The sequence below is a fragment of the Penaeus chinensis genome, chromosome 13 (assembly GCF_019202785.1).
Source record: "Penaeus chinensis breed Huanghai No. 1 chromosome 13, ASM1920278v2, whole genome shotgun sequence".
Lineage (NCBI taxonomy): Eukaryota > Metazoa > Arthropoda > Malacostraca > Decapoda > Penaeidae > Penaeus > Penaeus chinensis.
This window is the reverse complement of record NC_061831.1, coordinates 8,229,001-8,249,000: the sequence shown is the minus strand read 5'-3', so window position 1 is coordinate 8,249,000 and position 20,000 is coordinate 8,229,001. Positions and strand designations below refer to the sequence as shown.

Below are 20,000 nucleotides of genomic sequence, written 5' to 3'. Positions count from 1 at the left end.
TCTTTCTCTCTCTCTCTCTCTCTCTCTCTCTCTCTCTCTCTCTCTCTCTCTCTCTTCTTTCCATCACTATCAAATTCTCTCTATTTCTCCGTCTTCCCCCCTCCTCTCTCTCACACGTTTATTTTTTTACTACCTCTTTCTCTTCCTCTTTCCTTCATTTTCACTCTTTTCTTCTCTTCTCTCTCTCTCTATCTTTCCTTCTCCTCCTCCCCCTCTATCACACACACACGGTCGCTGTCTCTTGTTTGTTGTCATTACTCAATCTTATTGTAAACTTATTCTAAGTTCACAGTTAATGCATTACTTTCAGTAGTTTTTTTTTTTTTTTTTTTTTTTTTTTTTTTTGTATGCAGTGTTACTGCGTAATTCCTGACTTCCTTTAAAGTGGCCGATATACATATTCACATGTGAAAAGACTAGTTATGTTTCTGGTTATATGTAGAATCTATAAACCAACGGATTCAGTATCAGTACATAAATAGTTGATTGAAAGATTTGGATAATATCATCATCTCTTTATTTCAGTATGCTGGCGTCTGGTACGAAATTGCTCTCACAAACAACCCATACCAGCTCCTCAACCAGTGCGTCCGCAACGAATATTCCTTCGGTAAGATGGAGTTTTATTTAACATACGCTTCTTATGTGTATATATAACCCGATTTCATAATTCTGGCTCTATTATTTTTAATGATGATTACCTGTTACTAATCTACAGATGGAAATAAATTCACCGCCAAGTCTACTGGCATCAACGCTGACGGTAACCTCATGAGGCGCAACGGCCAGATTCTTCCCATGCCTCTTGGAGACCCTCATCTCTCCGTCGACTATGAAGGATGTGAGTATTCAATAGGATAATTTCTGTTCTTGCTTTTAATGAAAAAATACTGACATTTATTAGCAGATTCACTGTTCTATAGCATCTGACGATCTCGTATTTCCCTTTTCCAGCTTGGATCGCTCCCTATGTCATCCTCGACACCGATTACGAGAACTTCTCCTGCGTCTACTCCTGCACCGAATACAACTTCGGATACTACTCCGACTTCTCCTTCATCTTCTCCCGGTCGCCGAAACTTGCTGACCAATACCTGAGACGCTGCGAGGCCGCCTTTAAGAAGATCGGCGTCGACCTCTCCCGTTTCGCGAAGACAGTCCAGGGTTCTGAATGTCCCTACGACACCCAGAAATCTCTCTAAAATTGCCATTTTTTTGGTAAAATGTAAATATACACATTAGGTTTAAGCGATGTCAATTCACATTACAAAATAAAGAAACATCTTCAACTCTAAAGAAACTTGATATCCATTCTCGTGTTGATAATTTGAAAAAACGTATAAATGCGAAAATACAAAAATAGTAAAAGTAATAGTAAAAAGAAATCGATACCATTTCTTATAACTTTTTTTTTTTTTCAAATCTATCATTTTGAATGCGAAACAGCGCAATTTAAGTTGATGTTTGAAAAAAAAAACGCAAATAAGGAAATGTAAGGCTACATCAGTGAGTTAATTTTATTCTATAGTATTAGTAAAAAAAAAAAATATATATATATATATATACATATGAGTGTGTATCTGTCTGTATACATATATATGTTGTGTGTGTGTATAGATATGCATATATATCATGACGTGAACATGATCCTGTCTCAGTATGATCTGTTATCTACAAACGCCGAAATATGATATAACAATCTGCTGATATAAGATTTAGTGCGTAACCATGGAAGTAAGCTGTAAATACATTTGGTTATGTAAGATATTGCACTGAAACATAAGACATTGACTTGCGGAAGACGGAGGCGCGGTTGTCGTTCGCTGGACCGGAAGTCTGTGGGGTGCGGGAGAAGACGAAGCCGAACTCGGACTTGTAGCCGTTCCAGTCGATGCAGGAATACACGAGGACGTCTCATAGTCAGTCTCTGTCACGTTATAGTGAAACCAAATGTCTAGAAATATAAACAGACATAATGACCTTCAGTTAAATGCCAGTAAGCAGGTCCTCAACCTTACGTATATGTAATGAAATGCTGTTAAATGTTCCTAAGAGTTAAAACAATCATGTTACTCTTAGACAATACGCACACATTTTTTAAAACTTTATGGAAATAAATCTTAATAGGATTTAAATGACGGCGGGTCAGACTTAGCAAGGGGAAGACCTGGCAACAGTGAGACCCCCAGGCCAGTTAAAACACATATGTGGGATGTGGAGAGTAGTGCCAGTTGCAGTAAACCGGTTTGTCCCGAGCACTTTGCGTTTTCTATCGAGTTAAAGAAGGCAGTACATATGTAAGTGTATAGGAACGTATGTGTATATTTAGATTTATGTAGAAATTTATATAAAGAAGGCACCCTGAATAATGAGTTTTAAGTTCCTAGATCTTCATTCTCATGTGAAGTGTGTATATATATATATATATATATATATATATATACACAATATTTTTTTTTTTCTTTTTTACATGAGAGTAATTCTCCCTATCAGTTTCCAAATCTTTTGCTTCATCCTTTGCATTCAACTATTACAGATGATAAACCAACATATAAGTAACTTTGCAATCATTATGGGAATAAAAAGGATGACTGTTGTTATAGCAAGATAAACTATTTCATTTAATCATTACAGACTAATATGCTTTTCCCATATGCAATCTAAATTTCAGAAATGGATGTAGCCTTTTCTAGCATGATTTGCAATGGGTCAGGAATCGTAGTCAAGAAAACCACAAAATTCTGATTCTGTCTACATTTTTTCCCTGAGAGCTCGTTTGCTAATTCAACTAAAAGATGAATTTAACCAGATAACTGTTTCTGAGGGAATGGACTCTTAAAGTATACTGGACCACAGAACCGATCACTGATCTTAAAAAGAGACTGGATCGAGCAACCTATGGTTCTTGCAGACACTATTTTGAAGCAAATTAATTCAGACCGGCGTCATGACAGTGTGACCCACTGATCTTTTTTTAAGATCAGTGGTAGATGCCCAAAGAACTCAAAGTTGAATAAGATTTTTCTGCTTTTCGGCACCAAATAAAGTTTAAAATTCCTGTAGGCCGCCTCAACCTTGATCAAATATTTTCAAGCTGAATTCACCCTGTTTGGCTAATTGAAGTTACAAACGGGTGGTACACTAGAAATATCCCCAGTTTACCATTTCTGTTCGATAAAGAAAAGAAAATAACTCAAACCAGCTTTCTGGATAGCAACTCACCTTATTTCATGCAAAGCGGGAGATTTAATTGTGAAATCTAAAGCTATCTTCCACTGCGCCCCAAGTCAAGTCGTGGCGCCGGCGTTTTCAATAGGGCTTCACGACAAAGTACTGGTTGCTCGATCCAGTCTTCTTTTAAGATCACTGGAACCGATAGGTGGTAAGAGTGAGAGCGATTGAATAGATAAATGAGAGAGAGAGAGAGAGACTAAAACTAAATAAAGAAGAAGAGAAAGAAACGGGGAGAGATAAAAAAAAAACACAAGAGAGATAGATGGAATGCGTTAATAAACAAGAAGCGGTGTCTATTGATAAATTATTAGAGGAGGGAAACGGAGAGAGAGAAAAACAAAGGAGAGAGGTCATGAAAGAAAGTTGAAGAACCTGCCTAACAGATATCTAGGGATAAGTCCGTGAGAACAAAGGACCCTACGCTGACGTCATCGAGATTTCCCCCGTTCCCCCCCCCCCCCCCCCCCCCCATTTCTAAGTTGTTAAGTAGCTGCGGCACTTTAGGGGTAGAGGTCGTCAAAATCATATATCAGAGGAAATCGAATTCAATTTGGCACCAAAGGAGTTTCTTCTCGGCTATATCACCTTTAACTTTCTGGTTAAACAGGTGTTTGACGATATTAAGAGTTATGAGATATACAGTCTAGGTAGTGATAGTGATACTGTAATGTTATACATATATATATATATATATATATATATATATATATATATATATATATATATATGTATATGTATATATATATATATATATATATATATGTATGTATGTATGTATGTATGTGTGTGTATATATATATATATATATATATATATATGTATGTATGTATGTGTGTGTGTATATATATATATATATATATATATATATATATATATATTCACATCACTAGTTTAATATACTCTTAAATCAATGTTGACGAAATTATGATTTCGTCAACATAATAATATTTATGATTATTTTTTGTTTTTCTTGTATTCACATATCAATACTAATGTTTGTTTTTACATAAAAAATCTGCCAGTAATACGATATATATTTTTTCTGAATAAACGTTTCTCCAGCTTTAAGCATATCAATAGAAATAATCACCGGGGGGTCGCCGTGGTACAGTGGTAACGCGTGCGGCTGTCGGCCGAAGGGTCCGCAAGCGCACGGGTTCGAATCCCGGCCACGGTCTGAAGTTAGGAAGGGTATCCATTCGGGGTAACGGTCTCCACCTTGCCAATTCCTGCCTGTCCTTTCATGGGACAGGCCCGTCCTAGCCCTTGTAAAGGGGAGTTTCGTGACGTCAAACCGAAACCAATAGAAACAATCACCGGCAAAATAATTGCTACACAGCTCCACTAGTCGGAAAACGAACTACAGAATATATTCTGCATAAACAGTCGAATCAGGTTCAAAAACGTTTGGTCACAAATTCCATAAAAATAGCCAGGTTATGCTTAGTCTTCCCTTGGCCAGATTTTCCACTGTTCCGTTTTCCAAGAATTCGCAACACTAGATTCGCTCACTACAAGAGGGGACTTCAAACTGGCAAAATTCGAACTTTGCAGAAGGTGCTACATTTTCTCGGTTTAGTTACTTGCAGTTACATGGAAAAGTAAGCCTCCGTTTTATATTCCTTTAAGCCGGTGGGCGGAGAAACATGCACGGAGGAGGAGCGTCGAAAGACACCAGTGCCAAAAAATCTTTGGGCATTGATTTTCTTTTTCTCGAACTGTTAGTTGAAGATTGCTCTTTATTTTTCTTCATCTATACCTAAGAACGTAAGAACGATAAGGATAAAACCTAATGTATATCTCTCATCAAATCTATGATTCAAGTTAATTATCTTGATATCAGCTGCAACTCGTTCTTGCTTGCACTTTAAATTCAGGAACTTCCTCTTTCGCAACAACAATTTTTTTTATAACAAACCGGTTTCAGATACCAACAGAAAGTCAAAACCTTTGCCGACTTTTTCCTTGTTCGGCCTTACGGTTACGGCCAAAAAACGACAGGCAACAGAATTTATGTGATTTGTGTACGTAATTTCTAGACTTCACTTGATTTTTTTTTTTTTTTTTTTTTTTTTTTTTACATTCCACTGCTGGTCATATACAGTATAAGAATTGGCCTAAATATCTTTCTGCTAATTCATAAGTTTACCTCGTATACTAGATATATCTTTAGATGAATTGCAAAAGATACCTTTACGTTCCTCAAAAACAAAATTAATGGATATATACATCTAATAGACAAATTAGATAATAGAAAAAATTATATTAATTAACATGCAAGTTAACTGAAATAGGAAGATTATCAATAACTGCATTTTAAAATTTTCTTATTATTTATTCCAGGGTCGCTTCTACTGTCTATAAAATATGTATGAAGAAAATAACCGAATGCTGATGGAGGAATAACAAAGAAAAAAAAACGTGTGTGTGTGTTTTACCTTGTATCTGTATCATATATATATATATATATATATATATATATATATATATATATATTATATGTGTGTGTATTAATATACGCTGTCTCTTTTTATTGCATTTGCGTGTGTTCACAGCCTGTTTCTACTTGTTTTTTAGAATATCTTCGAAATAGGCAAAGGAATATACATATATTACATGCAGCTTGGAGGAAGATATACATATTTCACTCTTCTACTTAGGGATATTGGGTTCACGTGGTCTGTCATTTTTTTCACTTTTGTTCATATACTATAGAGAGCTGGAGAAGTTGTATATAAGAATATAATGAAAACAACACATTTCCAACGTCCAAATGAATTACTGGTTTGATTTTAAAAGGGGTATTGACCATTTCATATGTTAATGTTTCAGGTTATTCATATGAAAACCAGATTCTTTGCATTGGATTTATTGAAGTATGTCATTTTCATATTATTTTTTTCATATTTTTTTTTTTATCGTTTTTTATTTCTTTTATTTTACTTTATGTCGAGAGAAGACAATGTACTGTTGAAATAAACATATCAATTTTAGCAAGACTAGTACATTCTATACAATGATTATGAATAAGGAAATGTAGAAGGATAATATACCGTATTTTTTCGTCTTAGATTTATTCAAGTCGCTTAATTTGATATGAAATAATCATATCTTATTTGTATACATCGTTTATAGTAAACAAAAATAATCATGATAAAAAATATATGTAATTTATTTTATGTCTAAGCTCTGTAGACGCATTCAGCCGTATGAGCAACGTCATTGAATAAGGCGAAGTCGACTCCATTCTTGCGGAAGACGGAGGCGCACTTGTCGTTCGCTGGGCCGGAAGTCTGTGGGGTGCGGGAGAAGACGAAGCCGAACTCGGACTTGTAGCCGTTCCAGTCGATGCAGGAATACACGCACGAGTACGTCTCGTAGTCAGTCTCGATCACTTCGTAGGGAGCGGCGAAAACTAAAACAAAAGAAAAGGAATATTAGTAGAAGATATAGTAGACATTATCATCTCTATTTTCTCAATGAAAAAAAAAAAATGCATTGCAAATGATTTGGCAGAAACGTACCAGTAGGGAAATCAATGAGCATATGGGCAGCTGGGAAGTCCTTTGTGGGGTAGATCTTGCCCTGCAGTCTCAGGTACTCGTTGTTGGGACTGAATCCAGCTGTGGTCACCTTAAAGCCGTAGTCAGAGTCAGAGTAGTCGTAGTTGGAGTGGATGCAGCGAGTGTATGGCTGGTAGGCGTTGTCGATGATCTGGGTCTGATACCAGCGGCCAGAATACTGTTGGGGAAAAATAGGGTTAGAACATTTCCAGTACACTCGCATTATGCCTAAAACAGTAAGTCAGGCAATACAGGTGTAAGAATTAATAAGAATTTTACCCTGCGAAGATCGAACTTGTCCTGGTTGGCCACTTTAGCGCATCTTCCAGGAACAACGAAATCTGGGATGCCGTCAGCAGCGACAAGAGCCACGAGGGCAGCAGCGACGAGTGTGGAATACATGGTGATTTCTCAAGTCTGAAAATGCACTTACGCGTCCATCTTATATACACTTTCACCGGTGGGAGGAGGCGCATCTTTGGAGGCGGGGCGTCGAGGTCACTAATGCCATACCTCGTCGTTGATTTCTTTTCATCTTTTTATTGATGAATTGAAATCCTTTTTTCTTAATTTCTAATTATTTGTTTAATATCGCAAGACTAGGAATTAAAATTATATCAACCTTTAACCATTTATTTTCCCCTCGCACATTTTTTGTACAGATGAATGTAATGGCATCTCGAGCAACTATCGAGTTACTGTTCTCAGGCAAACCTATGCAATATAAAACTGGAACCGCTTCCTCTGCAGCACAATCCACGTTTAGACATCAGAGGAGAACCATGAACGCTGCAGTATTCTTCCTCGCCTTTGTGGCAGTAGTTGCAGCTGACAAGATCCCCGACTTCGTCGTTCCAGGAAGATGTCCTGTGGTGGACGAGAAATCACTCTTCGATGATCAGATTCCTAACCATCCTAAGGTATGTTAAAATTAATGAGTACGTGTGTTTGTATTTAAGTACTGATTATATATAATGAGTATATTGTTAAATATTTACATTTTGAGTTAGTAATACAACACATGCATTCAGTTGTTAGAAATAAAACTATTATTCTTTCTTATTTCAGTATGCTGGTGTTTGGTATGAAGTTGCCCTCACAAACAACCCATACCAACTCCTCAAGCAGTGCGTCCGCAACGAATATTCTTTTGGTAAGACGGGTGTTAATTTAGCGGACATATCTGGTGTTAATATGTAACCTGCTTTTTACTTAACTGATGTTATTAGCGGGCATACTCTTATAATAATTACCTGTTACTAATTTATAGATGGACAGAAATTCACCGCCAAGTCTACTGGCATCAACGCTGACGGTAACCTCATGAAGAGAAACGGCCAGATTCTTCCCATGCCTCTTGGAGACCCTCATCTCTCCGTCGACTATGAAGGATGTGAGTATTCAATAGGATAATTTCTGTTCTTGCATTTAATTAACAAATACTGAAATTTATTAGCAGATTTTTGTCCTGGCCTATCTAACGATTTCGTATTTCCCTTTTCCAGCTTGGATCGCTCCCTATGTCATCCTCGACACCGATTACGAGAACTTCTCCTGCATCTACTCCTGCACCGAATACAACTTCGGATACTACTCCGACTTCTCCTTCATCTTCTCCCGGTCGCCGAAACTTGCTGACCAATACCTGAGACGCTGCGAGGAGGCCTTTAAGAAGATTGGTGTCGATGTCTCCCGCTTCGGGAAAACAGTCCAGGGTTCCGACTGTCCCTATGATACTCAGAAATCCCTTTAAATATACCTTTTCATCATAATATATATATACGCAAACGATATGTCAATATTGTTATGTAACTGAATTCTCTAATAAATAAATCGCGTGATTTAATATTTTATTTTTTGGTTCCACAATAATGATAGGAGGTATTATGAGCTATTTGTGATACTTGAATTTAAAGATAGAAATGATAATATTTACTTTGTATCCTTTGTTTCATCTTTGAAGATGTGGAATATTGATTACATGCTACACGATTTAAAGATTCTTCCGTAGAAGAAAAAAAGAGAATGAATAACTGACAATTTTCTATTACACATTCATGTAAGTCCAATGAAAATTCAATCACTTAGATTTTCATTTTAAGATCATTCACATTTCCTAAATCTGTCACAATGAACTCCCTATCTTCCACATCACGTTTTTGTGGTTGCATTTTACGACTGTTCATGAGAACATCATAATGACTGGAGATATCGTCAGCTAAAGGAAAATGTGCATAAATATACATATATATATGTACATATATATGTGTGTGTGTGTGTGTGTGTATGTTTGTATGTGTGTGTGTGTGTATGTATGTATATGTATATATATGAAATTATGTAAGCATATATACACACGCGGAGGGGGGGGGGGGTGTATGTATCCATACACAATAATAAAAAAATAAATAAACAAGTATACAGTGAATTAAACCACAAGATATTTATCATCTTCCACCTTCCAAAGCATCCATACTACTTTTTCGTGTAATACAATCGTGTAATTTGTATGGAGAGAATTCCTTTAGACTGTTGGAAGTATGGAGATTATGTAATTGTTATCCTGATTTGGGTAAATATATCAAAACATTTCATTTGAACCACGAGGTATATGGAATTAAATAATAGCAATATCTTTTAGACTTCAGTTTGGTACTGAAAGTTCCCATGAGTAATATTCAGTCATTGCAGGATTTTTTTTTTTTTTTTTTTAGTTAAATTCTTCACCATCAGATTTGCCTAAATGTACTGTCATTCCACTGAAGTCGTATTTCGGTGCTAGTAATTTTTCTTTTTATTAGATTTGTCAACTGAGTATTGAAATATTTAATATTCCTCAAATTATGTCTTGAGTATACATTTTCGAGAACTACTCAAAAGTTAAACTCCATTGTTATACCATAATAATAAAAGTTCATAAACTGAAGGATATTATACTGCTGCATACGATAACGTTTTTTTATTATATAAAGCAAAAAACGTACATCATTTGATAGGGGACATCATAATTCATTCATATATAAAATATATCGTTTGTTGTTTATAAAAAAATAAAAATAAAATAAAATAAAGTATAAAACTGTAACGAATTAAGCTCTGTAGACACATTCGGCCGTATGAGCAACGTCATTGAATAAGGCGAAGTCGACTCCGTTCTTGCGGAAGACGGAGGCGCACTTGTCGTTCGCTGGACCGGAAGTCTGTGGGGTGCGGGAGAAGACGAAGCCGAACTCGGACTTGTAGCCGTTCCAGTCGATGCAGGAATACACGCACGAGTACGTCTCGTAGTCAGTCTCGATCACTTCGTAGGGAGCGGCGAAAACTAAAACAAAAGAAAAGGAATATTAGTAGAAGATATAGTAGACATTAACAACTCTATTTTCTCAATGAAAAAAAAAATGTATTGTAAATGATTTGGCAGAAACGTACCAGTAGGGAAATCAATGAGCATGTGGGCAGCTGGGAAATCCTTTGTGGGGTAGATCTTGCCCTGCAGTCTCAGGTACTCGTTGTTGGGACTGAATCCAGCTGTGGTCACCTTAAAGCCGTAGTCAGAGTCAGAGTAGTCGTAGTTGGAGTGGATGCAGCGAGTGTATGGCTGGTAGGCATTGTCGATGATCTGGGTCTGATACCAGCGGCCAGAGTACTGTAAGGGAAACAGAAATGAGGTTGAAACATGTACAGATTCCTTCAAATTATGAAGATAACTATATTAACACCAGCAAAATATATAAAATATGCAAGGGAATACGAGTATTTACCCTGCGAAGATCGAACTTGTCCTGGTTGGCCACTTTAGCGCATCTTCCAGGTACAACGAAGTCTGGGATGCCGTCAGCAGCGACAAGGGCCACGAGGGCAGCAGCTACCAGTGTGGTGAACATGATGGTTTCTCAGTTGTGTTCCTTGCAAGAGTACCTGGCGTTCTTATATCCCGTTTTCGGGGGCGGAGCTTTGGTGGTCAACCTCTGTTGTCAGTTTCGACTTATACAATTTGCTTTCTTTCTGCTGCACAATCAATGTTACTTTTTGTACTTTCATAATAGTATTAGGGAAAGGTGTTACTGTTAAATAAAATGCAATATCATCCTTGTTTTACGTTAATTCGCAATGTAATATAACAATCTGGAAACACCTTGAAACCTCGCCACAGGAGCCGTAAGCAGGGACGGACTATATAAGGCAGCAGCCGCATTTGTTACGGCAGAAGTATCAACTGTGATCATCATGAATACATCTCTGTTCTTCCTTGCTGTAGTAGCAGCCGTCGCTGCTGACAAGATCCCCGACTTCGTCGTTCCAGGAAGATGTCCTGTGGTGGACGAGAAATCACTCTTTGATGAACAGATTCCTAAACATCCTAAGGTATGTAAAATTTATTCAGTTTATTAATTATGTAGATATATAACTGGATATTTAGCAATGCAGTATTTATATATAAATTTAGCTACTAGAAATACAGTAATTCTTTTTTCCTGTTTCAGTATGCTGGTGTTTGGTACGAAATTGCTCTCACAAACAACCCATACCAGCTCCTCAAACAGTGCGTCCGCAACGAATATTCTTTTGGTAAGTTGGATTTTCATGAAGTGGATCCTTATGAAGTTTAGTTATACCCTGATTTCAGAGTCTATTATTAGTGGATTAATCATTTTTAATAGTGATTGCATGTGACTAATTTACAGATGGAAACAAATTCACCGCCAAGTCTACTGGCATCAACGCTGACGGTAACCTCATGAGGCGCAACGGCCAGATTCTTCCCATGCCTCTTGGAGACCCTCATCTCTCCGTCGACTATGAAGGATGTGAGTATTCAATAGGATAATTTCTGTTCTTGCATTTAATGAACAAATACTGCTAATTTATTAGCAGATTTTTGTCCTGGCCTATCTAACGATCTCGTATTTCCCTTTTCCAGCTTGGATCGCTCCCTATGTCATCCTCGACACCGATTACGAGAACTTCTCCTGCATCTACTCCTGCACCGAATACAACTTCGGATACTACTCCGACTTCTCCTTCATCTTCTCCCGGTCGCCGAGCCTTTCTGACCAATACCTGAGACGCTGCGAGGCCGCCTTTAAGAAGATCGGCGTCGACCTCTCCCGTTTCGCGAAGACGGTCCAGGGTTCCGACTGTCCCTACGACACCCAGAAATCTTTGTAGATAGCGCTTTAATTTTAAATATATATTGATAGATACAAATATACACATACACGCATATGTATGTATGCAAGTACAATGACAATAATTTTGACATCGATTTATCTTTTTATATAAAAGTTATCCCTTATTCATTGTATTTTCTTTTCCTGTTCTTATTGGTAATGAACTCCCATTTGGCACGCATGAAATCAAGGTCATTTTCAATGAATGTGCATGACATTAATCGAAAGAAAAGGAAGACAGCTCTTAATGACATTGATGTAGAATTACTTATGGACACTCGGATTTGATAGAATTTCACATCAAATGCAGTCGGGATTATTCTCCATCTTGTACTTTTAGTTACATAAAAACTTAATATTAATTCGAGTACGACCAGTATCTGCGAGGCTCTCAATTATCCTATCAATGTAGGGGTGAATACACGATCTTGTGTTACATGGATGCTCACGATCACACAAATATATATATATATATATATATATATATATATATATATATGTATGTATGTATGTATTTATATGTGTGTGTACATATATATGTGTGTGTGTGTGTGTAGATATATTTGTATGTGCATATGTAAGTGTAGATACATAAATGTGGTATATATGTATATGTGTTTGCGGGTGTTTACTTATATTTGTGCGTGTGTGCTGTGTGTATATGTGCTCGCGCACATGTGTATACATATATATACACACACATATTCATACATACATACACATACATAGATATACATTTAAACATATACACGCATATATACGCTTGAACGTATGCTTGTATAACACACGGCGTTATTTCTCTAGACTTCGGACATTAAACAATGCAACGTTACAGTTACTAAAGTTTACGAAAAAACGGACTGAACTTTCCTGAATGCCAAATCATCGGTTGAACAGTTCTGTGGCTCAACAGTTTAATCTACCGCGCGCGTGCGCGCGTGTGTGTGTGTTTTAATACATATATTTTTGCATATAGACATGGTCTTGTGTGTGGCTTCAGATAAATATGCATACCCACAATAAAACTACACATACACATATGTGTGCGTGGGAAGGTGTATGTGTGCGTGCGCGCACGTATTTGTGTACGAACCAGTACTGGTATATTCACAAAATTATATATTATGCTTGTATATATGACAGACATGTGCACATGTATTAGATTAAACATTCATATATGTACGGGGTGTTTATATATATATATATATATATATATATATATATATATAAACACCCGCACAAATATATATATATATATATATATACAATATCTGTGTGTGTTTATATAAATAAATATATATATATATCTATATATCTGTGTCTCTGTGCATGTATATGCATATATATATATATATATATATATATATATATATATATATATATATATATATATATATTTGTGTATGTATGTATATATTTTTTTCAAGTCTTACGTGGAAATATACTGAATAGACCGTGCCTTTTGCTGACATTGCTATTTAGTGATCATGTTTATCTCATAAACCTCTATAGTCTATAAAAAAAACTTGTGATAGTATAAGTGTGATTGTTTATGTCAGCTTGGCTCGCTTATAATCGAAAACACTGAAGATTTTGTCACATAAGTAGCATCCATTGTGATCATCATGAATACATCTTTGTTTTTCTTTGCTGTAGTAGCAGCCGTCGCTGCTGACAAGATCCCCGACTTCGTCGTTCCAGGAAGATGTCCTGTGGTGGACGAGAAATCACTCTTTGATGAACAGATTCCTAAACATTATGAAGATAACTATATTAACACCAGCAAAATATATAAAATATGGAAAAGAATACGAGTATTTACCCTGCGAAGATCGAACTTGTCCTGGTTGGCCACTTTAGCGCATCTTCCAGGTACAACGAAGTCTGGGATGCCGTCAGCAGCGACAAGAACCACGAGGGCAGCAGCTACCAGTGTGGTGAACATGATGGTTTCTCAACTATGTCCTTTGCAAGAGTACCTGGCGTTCTTATATCCCGTTTTCGGGGGCGGAGCTTTGGTGGTCAACCTCTGTTGTCAGTTTCGACTTATATTATATGCTTTCTTTCTGCTGCACAATCAATGCTACTTTTTGTACTTTCATACTAGTATCAGGGAAAGGTGTTACTGTTAAATAAAATGCAATATCATCTTTGTTTTACGTTAATTCGCAATGTAATCTAACAATCTGGAAACACCTTGAAACCTCGCCACAGGAGCCGTAAGCAGGGACGGATTATATAAGGCAGCAGCCGCATTTGTTACGGCATAAGTATCAACCGTGACCATCATGAATACATCTCTGTTCTTCCTTGCTGTAGTAGCAGCCGTCGCTGCTGACAAGATCCCCGACTTCGTCGTTCCAGGAAGATGTCCTGTGGTGGACGAGAAATCACTCTTTGATGAACAGATTCCTAAACATCCTAAGGTATGTAAAATTTATTTATTTAGTTTATTAATTATGTAGATATATAACTGGATATTTAGCAATGCAGTATTTACATATAAATTTAGCTACTAGAAATACAGTAATTCTTTTTTCCTGTTTCAGTATGCTGGTGTTTGGTACGAAATTGCCCTCACAAACAACCCATACCAGCTCCTCAAACAGTGCGTCCGCAACGAATATTCTTTTGGTAAGTTGGATTTTCATGAAGTGGATCCTTATGAAGTTCAGTTATACCCTGATTTCAGAGTCTATTATTAGTGGATTAACCATTTTTAATAGTGATTGCATGTGACTAATTTACAGATGGAAACAAATTCACCGCCAAGTCTACTGGCATCAACGCTGACGGTAACCTCATGAGGCGCAACGGCCAGATTCTTCCCATGCCTCTTGGAGACCCTCATCTCTCCGTCGACTATGAAGGATGTGAGTATTCAATAGGATAATTTCTGTTCTTGCATTTAATGAACAAATACTGAAATTTATTAGCAGATTTTTGTCCTGGCCTATCTAACGATCTCGTATTTCCCTTTTCCAGCTTGGATCGCTCCCTATGTCATCCTCGACACCGATTACGAGAACTTCTCCTGCATCTACTCCTGCACCGAATACAACTTCGGATACTACTCCGACTTCTCCTTCATCTTCTCCCGGTCGCCGAGCCTTTCTGACCAATACCTGAGACGCTGCGAGGCCGCCTTTAAGAAGATCGGCGTCGACCTCTCCCGTTTCGCGAAGACAGTCCAGGGTTCCGACTGTCCCTACGACACCCAGAAATCTTTGTAGATAGCGCTTTAATTTTAAATATATATTGATAGATGCAAATATACACATACACGCATATGTATGTATGCAAGTACAATGACAATAATGTTGACATCGATTTATCTTTTTATATAAAAGTTCTCCCTTATTCATAGTATTTTCTTTTCCTGTTCTAATTGGTAATGCACACCCATTTGGCACGCATGAAATCAAGATCATTTTCAATGATATGTGCATGACATTAATCAAAAGAAAAGGAAGACAGCTCTTAATTACACTGATGTGTTCTTATGGACACTCGGATTTGATAAGAGATATATATATATATATACATTGTGTGTGTGTGTGTGAATATATTTGCATATGCATATGTAAGTATAGATACATACATACAGTATATATGTATACAAGTTTTTGTTCGCCCGCGCGTGTGTATTTATGTTTCCGTGAGCGTGTGTGTGTGTGCGTGCGTGTGTGTGTGTGTGTGTGTGTGTGTGTGTGTGTGTGTGTGTGTGTGTGTGTGAACGTGGTCGCACACATGTGTATATACATATACACACATATATGTGTATGTACATACACACATACATATATATATATGCATATATATATATATATATATATATATATATATATATATATATACGCCGCATATACACGCTTGAAAGTATGCTCGTATAAGTGTGAGTATTCAAGAGACACAAGGCGTTATTTATCTAGACTTCGGAAATTATACAATGCAACGTTACAGATACTAAACCTTCGTTCGTGAAAAAACGGCCTGGATTTTCTTGAATGCCAAATCATCAATTTAACAGCTCTGTGGATCAAAAGTTTAATCTACCGCGCGTGCGTGCGTGTGTTTCAGTACATATATTTGTGCATAGAGACATGATCGTGTGTGTGAATTCAGATAAATATGCGTACCTACAATACAAGCACACATGCACACAAACATATAACGTGTGTATATAAGTTTGTGTGTGTGTGTGTGTATGTTGGTGCATGCATGCATGTGATGAATGCATGCATGCGTGCGCGCGCGTTTGTGTACAAGCCAGTATTAATATAGTCACAAAATTATATTTTATGCATTCATATATATCAGACATGTGCATTAAAACACATTCATATGTATTAGATTAAACATTTATACATGTGAAGTTGTTTATATATATATATATATATATATATATATATATATATATATTATATATATATACATATATATATATATTATATATATACATATATATATATATATATATCTGTGAGTATGTCTGTATAAATATACATATGTATTTATTTGTGTATGTATATGTGTATATATATTCTTTTTCAAGTCTTATGTGGAAATATATTGAATAGACCGTGCCTTCTGCTGGCATTGTTATTCAGTGATCATGTTTATTTCATAAACCTCTACAGTGTATAGCAAACCTTGTGATAGTGTAAGTGTATTTATTCATGTCAGTTTGGCTCGTTACAGTCGAAAAAACTGTAGATTTTGTCACAGAATATAATGAAAATACGGTATTTTTCATATCTTTCAAACGTCTTATTGACTTTATATGGATTGACTTTTACAGTTCCTCTTAATTGTAATTTTTATGGTTATTCATTACGCAATTTCTTTGTAGAGCGACTGTTATATGTGTCTTATTCTCAAAAATATATTCGACCTGGACATTCATTTTAGCTTCTGCATGACAAATGTCAATGTATTTTTTCAATTGTGTTTTATGCTGAATCATCATATCATCCACCATTAAGCATGATTTCAATGATCACAGTTAAACTGTTCCATACATCAGGTGCAGCTAAAGCCAAAGGAAAGGTCTATAGTTATATTGATTTAGATTTTATTAGAAACGCACACACATTCACACATAATTTGTTATAGTCACATGATCTTATATAAAAATATCGTTTATAATCTTTGTAGTGAAATAAACTCTAAGCTCTGTAGACACATTCGGCCGTATGAGCAACGTCATTGAATAAGGCGAAGTCGACTCCGTTCTTGCGGAAGACGGAAGCGCACTTGTCGTTCGCTGGGCCGGAAGTCTGTGGGGTGCGGGAGAAGACGAAGCCGAACTCGGACTTGTAGCCGTTCCAGTCGATGCAGGAATACACGCACGAGTACGTCTCGTAGTCAGTCTCGATCACTTCGTAGGGAGCGGCGAAAACTGTTGATGGTAGAAAAAATGTAAGGTACAGTTACCTTCACGTATTAGTATTGCAGCATTATATTCTATCATATATTGCCATACTCAAAAGAATTAATGTTACACACGTACCTGTTGGGAAATCAATGAGCATGTGGGCAGCTGGGAAGTCCTTTGTGGGGTAGATTTTGCCTTGCAGTCTCAGGTACTCGTTGTTGGGGCTGAATCCAGCTGTGGTCACCTTAAAGCCGTAGTCAGAGTCAGAGTAGTCGTAGTTGGAGTGGATGCAGCGAGTGTATGGCTGGTAGGCATTGTCGATGATCTGGGTCTGATACCAGCGGCCAGAGTACTGTAATGGAAAAAGAAATGACACTGAAACATGTACAGATTCCTTCAAATTATGAAGATAACTATATTAACACCAGCAAAATTTATAACATATGCAAGGGAATACGACTATTTACCCTGCGAAGATCGAACTTGTCCTGGTTGGCCACTTTAGCGCATCTTCCAGGTACAACGAAGTCTGGGATGCCGTCAGCAGCGACAAGGGCCACGAGGGCAGCAGCTACCAGTGTGGTGAACATGATGGTTTCTCAGTTGTGTCCCTTGCAAGAGTACCTGGCGTTCTTATATCCCGTTTTCGGGGGCGGAGCTTTGGTGGTCAACCTCTGTTGTCAGTTTCGACTTATATTATTTGTTTTCTTTCAGCTGCACAATCAATGTTACTATCTGTACTTCCGTACTGGTATCAGTGAAAGATAATACTGATAAATAAAATGCAATAGTATCTTTATTTTATGTTAATTTGCAATGTAATCTAACAATCTGGAAACACCTTGAAACCTCATCATAACCAGGGTCGAATTATATAAGGCAGCAGCCGCATTTGGTACGGCAGAAGTATCAACTGTGATCATCATGAATACATCTCTGTTCTTCCTTGCTGTAGTAGCAGCCGTCTCTGCTGACAAGATCCCCGACTTCGTCGTTCCAGGAAGATGTCCTGTGGTGGACGAGAAATCACTCTTTGATGAACAGATTCCTAATCATTCTAAGGTATGTTAAATTTACATAGTTATTAATTATGCAATTATATAATTGGATATTTAGTAATGCGATAATTACATATAAATTTAGCTACTAGAAATACAGTGATTCTTCTTTCCTATTTCAGTATGCTGGTGTTTGGTACGAAATTGCCCTCACAAACAACCCATACCAGCTCCTCAAACAGTGCGTCCGTAACGAATATTCTTTTGGTAAGTTGGATTTTTATGAAGTGGACCCTTATAATGTTCAGATATATCTTGATTTCATGAGTCTATTATTAGTGGATTAATCATATTTAATAGTGATTGCTTGTGACTAATTTACAGATGGAAACAAATTCACCGCCAAGTCTACTGGCATCAACGCTGACGGTAACCTCATGAGGCGCAACGGCCAGATTCTTCCCATGCCTCTTGGAGACCCTCATCTCTCCGTCGACTATGAAGGATGTGAGTATTCAATAGGATAATTTCTGTTCTTGCATTTAATGAACAAATACTGAAATTTATTCGCAGATTTTTGTCCTGGACTATCTAACGATCTCGTATTTCCCTTTTCCAGCTTGGATCGCTCCCTATGTCATCCTCGACACCGATTACGAGAACTTCTCCTGCATCTACTCCTGCACCGAATACAACTTCGGATACTACTCCGACTTCTCCTTCATCTTCTCCCGGTCGCCGAGCCTTTCTGACCAATACGTGAGACGCTGCGAGGCCGCCTTTAAGAAGATCGGCGTCGACCTCTCCCGTTTCGCGAAGACAGTCCAGGGTTCCGACTGTCCCTACGACACCCAGAAATCTCTCTAAATATCGTCTTAATTTTAACTGAATACATACATAAATATATGTATATAAATAACAATATTTTGATACTGACATCGATTTATGTTTTATAATAAAAAAAATATTTCCTATTCATATTTTCATTCCTTGTTTTAATGCTAACCAATTGCCAAGTGCATATATGACTGCAGTGTAAATCTGACTAGGCAAAAGAAAATAAAGATAAACGGCAATGAGTTCGATAAATATATTTCTTTTCGATTTATATACGCTGTCAGTTTTGACAATTCATTATATGCAAATGATTGAAATTATTTTATATCTTTTATTTGAATTTCTTGTGCGATCAGTATCTACTACGCATTCAAATCTCCTTCCATCTTTACCGGCTTAGATGGGGACCTGACCATGTACTAAATATATACAAACACACACGTTCAAACATGTGTATCATATGTGTGTATATATATTTACTTATTTATTTTATTTATAAATTTATTTATATACATTTACACACACATACACAAAAACAGACACACATACACACAAACACACACACACACACATATATATATAAATGTGTGTGTGTGTGTGTCACAGCACCCCTCTTTTGCATAAATCTTCTAGCTGTATTTAGTTCCCCATCATTTTTTTGATGTGTGCATAATGAGCATACCTTCTGTATAATGGCGTAGATCAGTGTCAAAGTGTACCTTCGTGGTATTATGAAATTATAAGTCTTACCGTCGCTCGAGGCAAACAAGACAGTGACAGGTGGGTGTGGGTGCTCCTGTCGCAGGGATGGTATTGTACT

General features: G+C 37.0%; 8 protein-coding genes and 2 long non-coding RNA genes across 10 annotated transcripts in view; 5 read left to right on the top strand and 5 right to left on the bottom strand.

Moving 5' to 3' along the window:
* Positions 1-1,289, top strand: part of LOC125031736 (crustacyanin-C1 subunit-like) — a 1,598-nt gene extending 309 nt beyond the window's left edge. The window contains exons 2-4 of the mRNA XM_047622664.1: positions 526-610; positions 719-841; positions 955-1,289. Coding sequence (XP_047478620.1) covers positions 526-610; positions 719-841; positions 955-1,202 — 456 coding nt within the window. The 3' untranslated portion in view covers positions 1,203-1,289. The remainder of the gene's footprint in view (positions 1-525; positions 611-718; positions 842-954) is intronic.
* Positions 1,290-1,404: 115 nt separating this feature from the next.
* LOC125031742 lies at positions 1,405-4,385 on the bottom strand. Its single transcript, XR_007115509.1, has 3 exons — positions 4,325-4,385; positions 3,223-3,366; positions 1,405-1,954 (listed from the first exon to the last, which is right to left on the bottom strand). It is a non-coding gene; the product is annotated as an uncharacterized LOC125031742 (long non-coding RNA).
* A 2,005-nt stretch (positions 4,386-6,390) lies between these two features.
* LOC125031738 (crustacyanin-A2 subunit-like) lies at positions 6,391-7,202 on the bottom strand. Its single transcript, XM_047622667.1, has 3 exons — positions 7,077-7,202; positions 6,759-6,975; positions 6,391-6,649 (listed from the first exon to the last, which is right to left on the bottom strand). The coding sequence occupies exons 1-3, from the start codon at positions 7,197-7,199 to the stop codon at positions 6,417-6,419; spliced, it is 573 nt and encodes a 190-aa protein (XP_047478623.1). The 5' UTR covers positions 7,200-7,202; the 3' UTR covers positions 6,391-6,416.
* A 361-nt stretch (positions 7,203-7,563) lies between these two features.
* Positions 7,564-8,638, top strand: LOC125031731 (crustacyanin-C1 subunit-like). The gene is made up of 4 exons (XM_047622661.1): positions 7,564-7,717; positions 7,866-7,950; positions 8,068-8,190; positions 8,303-8,638. The coding sequence occupies exons 1-4, from the start codon at positions 7,580-7,582 to the stop codon at positions 8,548-8,550; spliced, it is 594 nt and encodes a 197-aa protein (XP_047478617.1). The 5' UTR covers positions 7,564-7,579; the 3' UTR covers positions 8,551-8,638.
* Positions 8,639-9,741: 1,103 nt separating this feature from the next.
* On the bottom strand, positions 9,742-10,718 carry LOC125031737 (crustacyanin-A2 subunit-like). Its single transcript, XM_047622665.1, has 3 exons — positions 10,559-10,718; positions 10,227-10,443; positions 9,742-10,119 (listed from the first exon to the last, which is right to left on the bottom strand). The coding sequence occupies exons 1-3, from the start codon at positions 10,679-10,681 to the stop codon at positions 9,887-9,889; spliced, it is 573 nt and encodes a 190-aa protein (XP_047478621.1). The 5' UTR covers positions 10,682-10,718; the 3' UTR covers positions 9,742-9,886.
* Positions 10,719-10,999: 281 nt separating this feature from the next.
* LOC125031732 (crustacyanin-C1 subunit-like) lies at positions 11,000-12,093 on the top strand. Its single transcript, XM_047622662.1, has 4 exons — positions 11,000-11,162; positions 11,282-11,366; positions 11,483-11,605; positions 11,719-12,093. The coding sequence occupies exons 1-4, from the start codon at positions 11,025-11,027 to the stop codon at positions 11,964-11,966; spliced, it is 594 nt and encodes a 197-aa protein (XP_047478618.1). The 5' UTR covers positions 11,000-11,024; the 3' UTR covers positions 11,967-12,093.
* Positions 12,094-13,499: 1,406 nt separating this feature from the next.
* LOC125031741 lies at positions 13,500-13,911 on the bottom strand. The gene is made up of 2 exons (XR_007115508.1): positions 13,791-13,911; positions 13,500-13,678 (listed from the first exon to the last, which is right to left on the bottom strand). It is a non-coding gene; the product is annotated as an uncharacterized LOC125031741 (long non-coding RNA).
* Positions 13,912-14,256: 345 nt separating this feature from the next.
* LOC125031735 (crustacyanin-C1 subunit-like) lies at positions 14,257-15,328 on the top strand. Its single transcript, XM_047622663.1, has 4 exons — positions 14,257-14,394; positions 14,518-14,602; positions 14,719-14,841; positions 14,954-15,328. Exons 1-4 carry the CDS (start codon positions 14,257-14,259, stop codon positions 15,199-15,201), a joined length of 594 nt encoding a protein of 197 aa, XP_047478619.1. The 3' UTR covers positions 15,202-15,328.
* A 1,697-nt stretch (positions 15,329-17,025) lies between these two features.
* LOC125031739 (crustacyanin-A2 subunit-like) lies at positions 17,026-17,953 on the bottom strand. The gene is made up of 3 exons (XM_047622668.1): positions 17,813-17,953; positions 17,481-17,697; positions 17,026-17,369 (listed from the first exon to the last, which is right to left on the bottom strand). The coding sequence occupies exons 1-3, from the start codon at positions 17,933-17,935 to the stop codon at positions 17,137-17,139; spliced, it is 573 nt and encodes a 190-aa protein (XP_047478624.1). The 5' UTR covers positions 17,936-17,953; the 3' UTR covers positions 17,026-17,136.
* A 316-nt stretch (positions 17,954-18,269) lies between these two features.
* On the top strand, positions 18,270-19,316 carry LOC125031833 (crustacyanin-C1 subunit-like). The gene is made up of 4 exons (XM_047622798.1): positions 18,270-18,407; positions 18,526-18,610; positions 18,728-18,850; positions 18,963-19,316. The coding sequence occupies exons 1-4, from the start codon at positions 18,270-18,272 to the stop codon at positions 19,208-19,210; spliced, it is 594 nt and encodes a 197-aa protein (XP_047478754.1). The 3' UTR covers positions 19,211-19,316.
* The last annotated feature ends 684 nt before the right edge of the window (positions 19,317-20,000 follow it).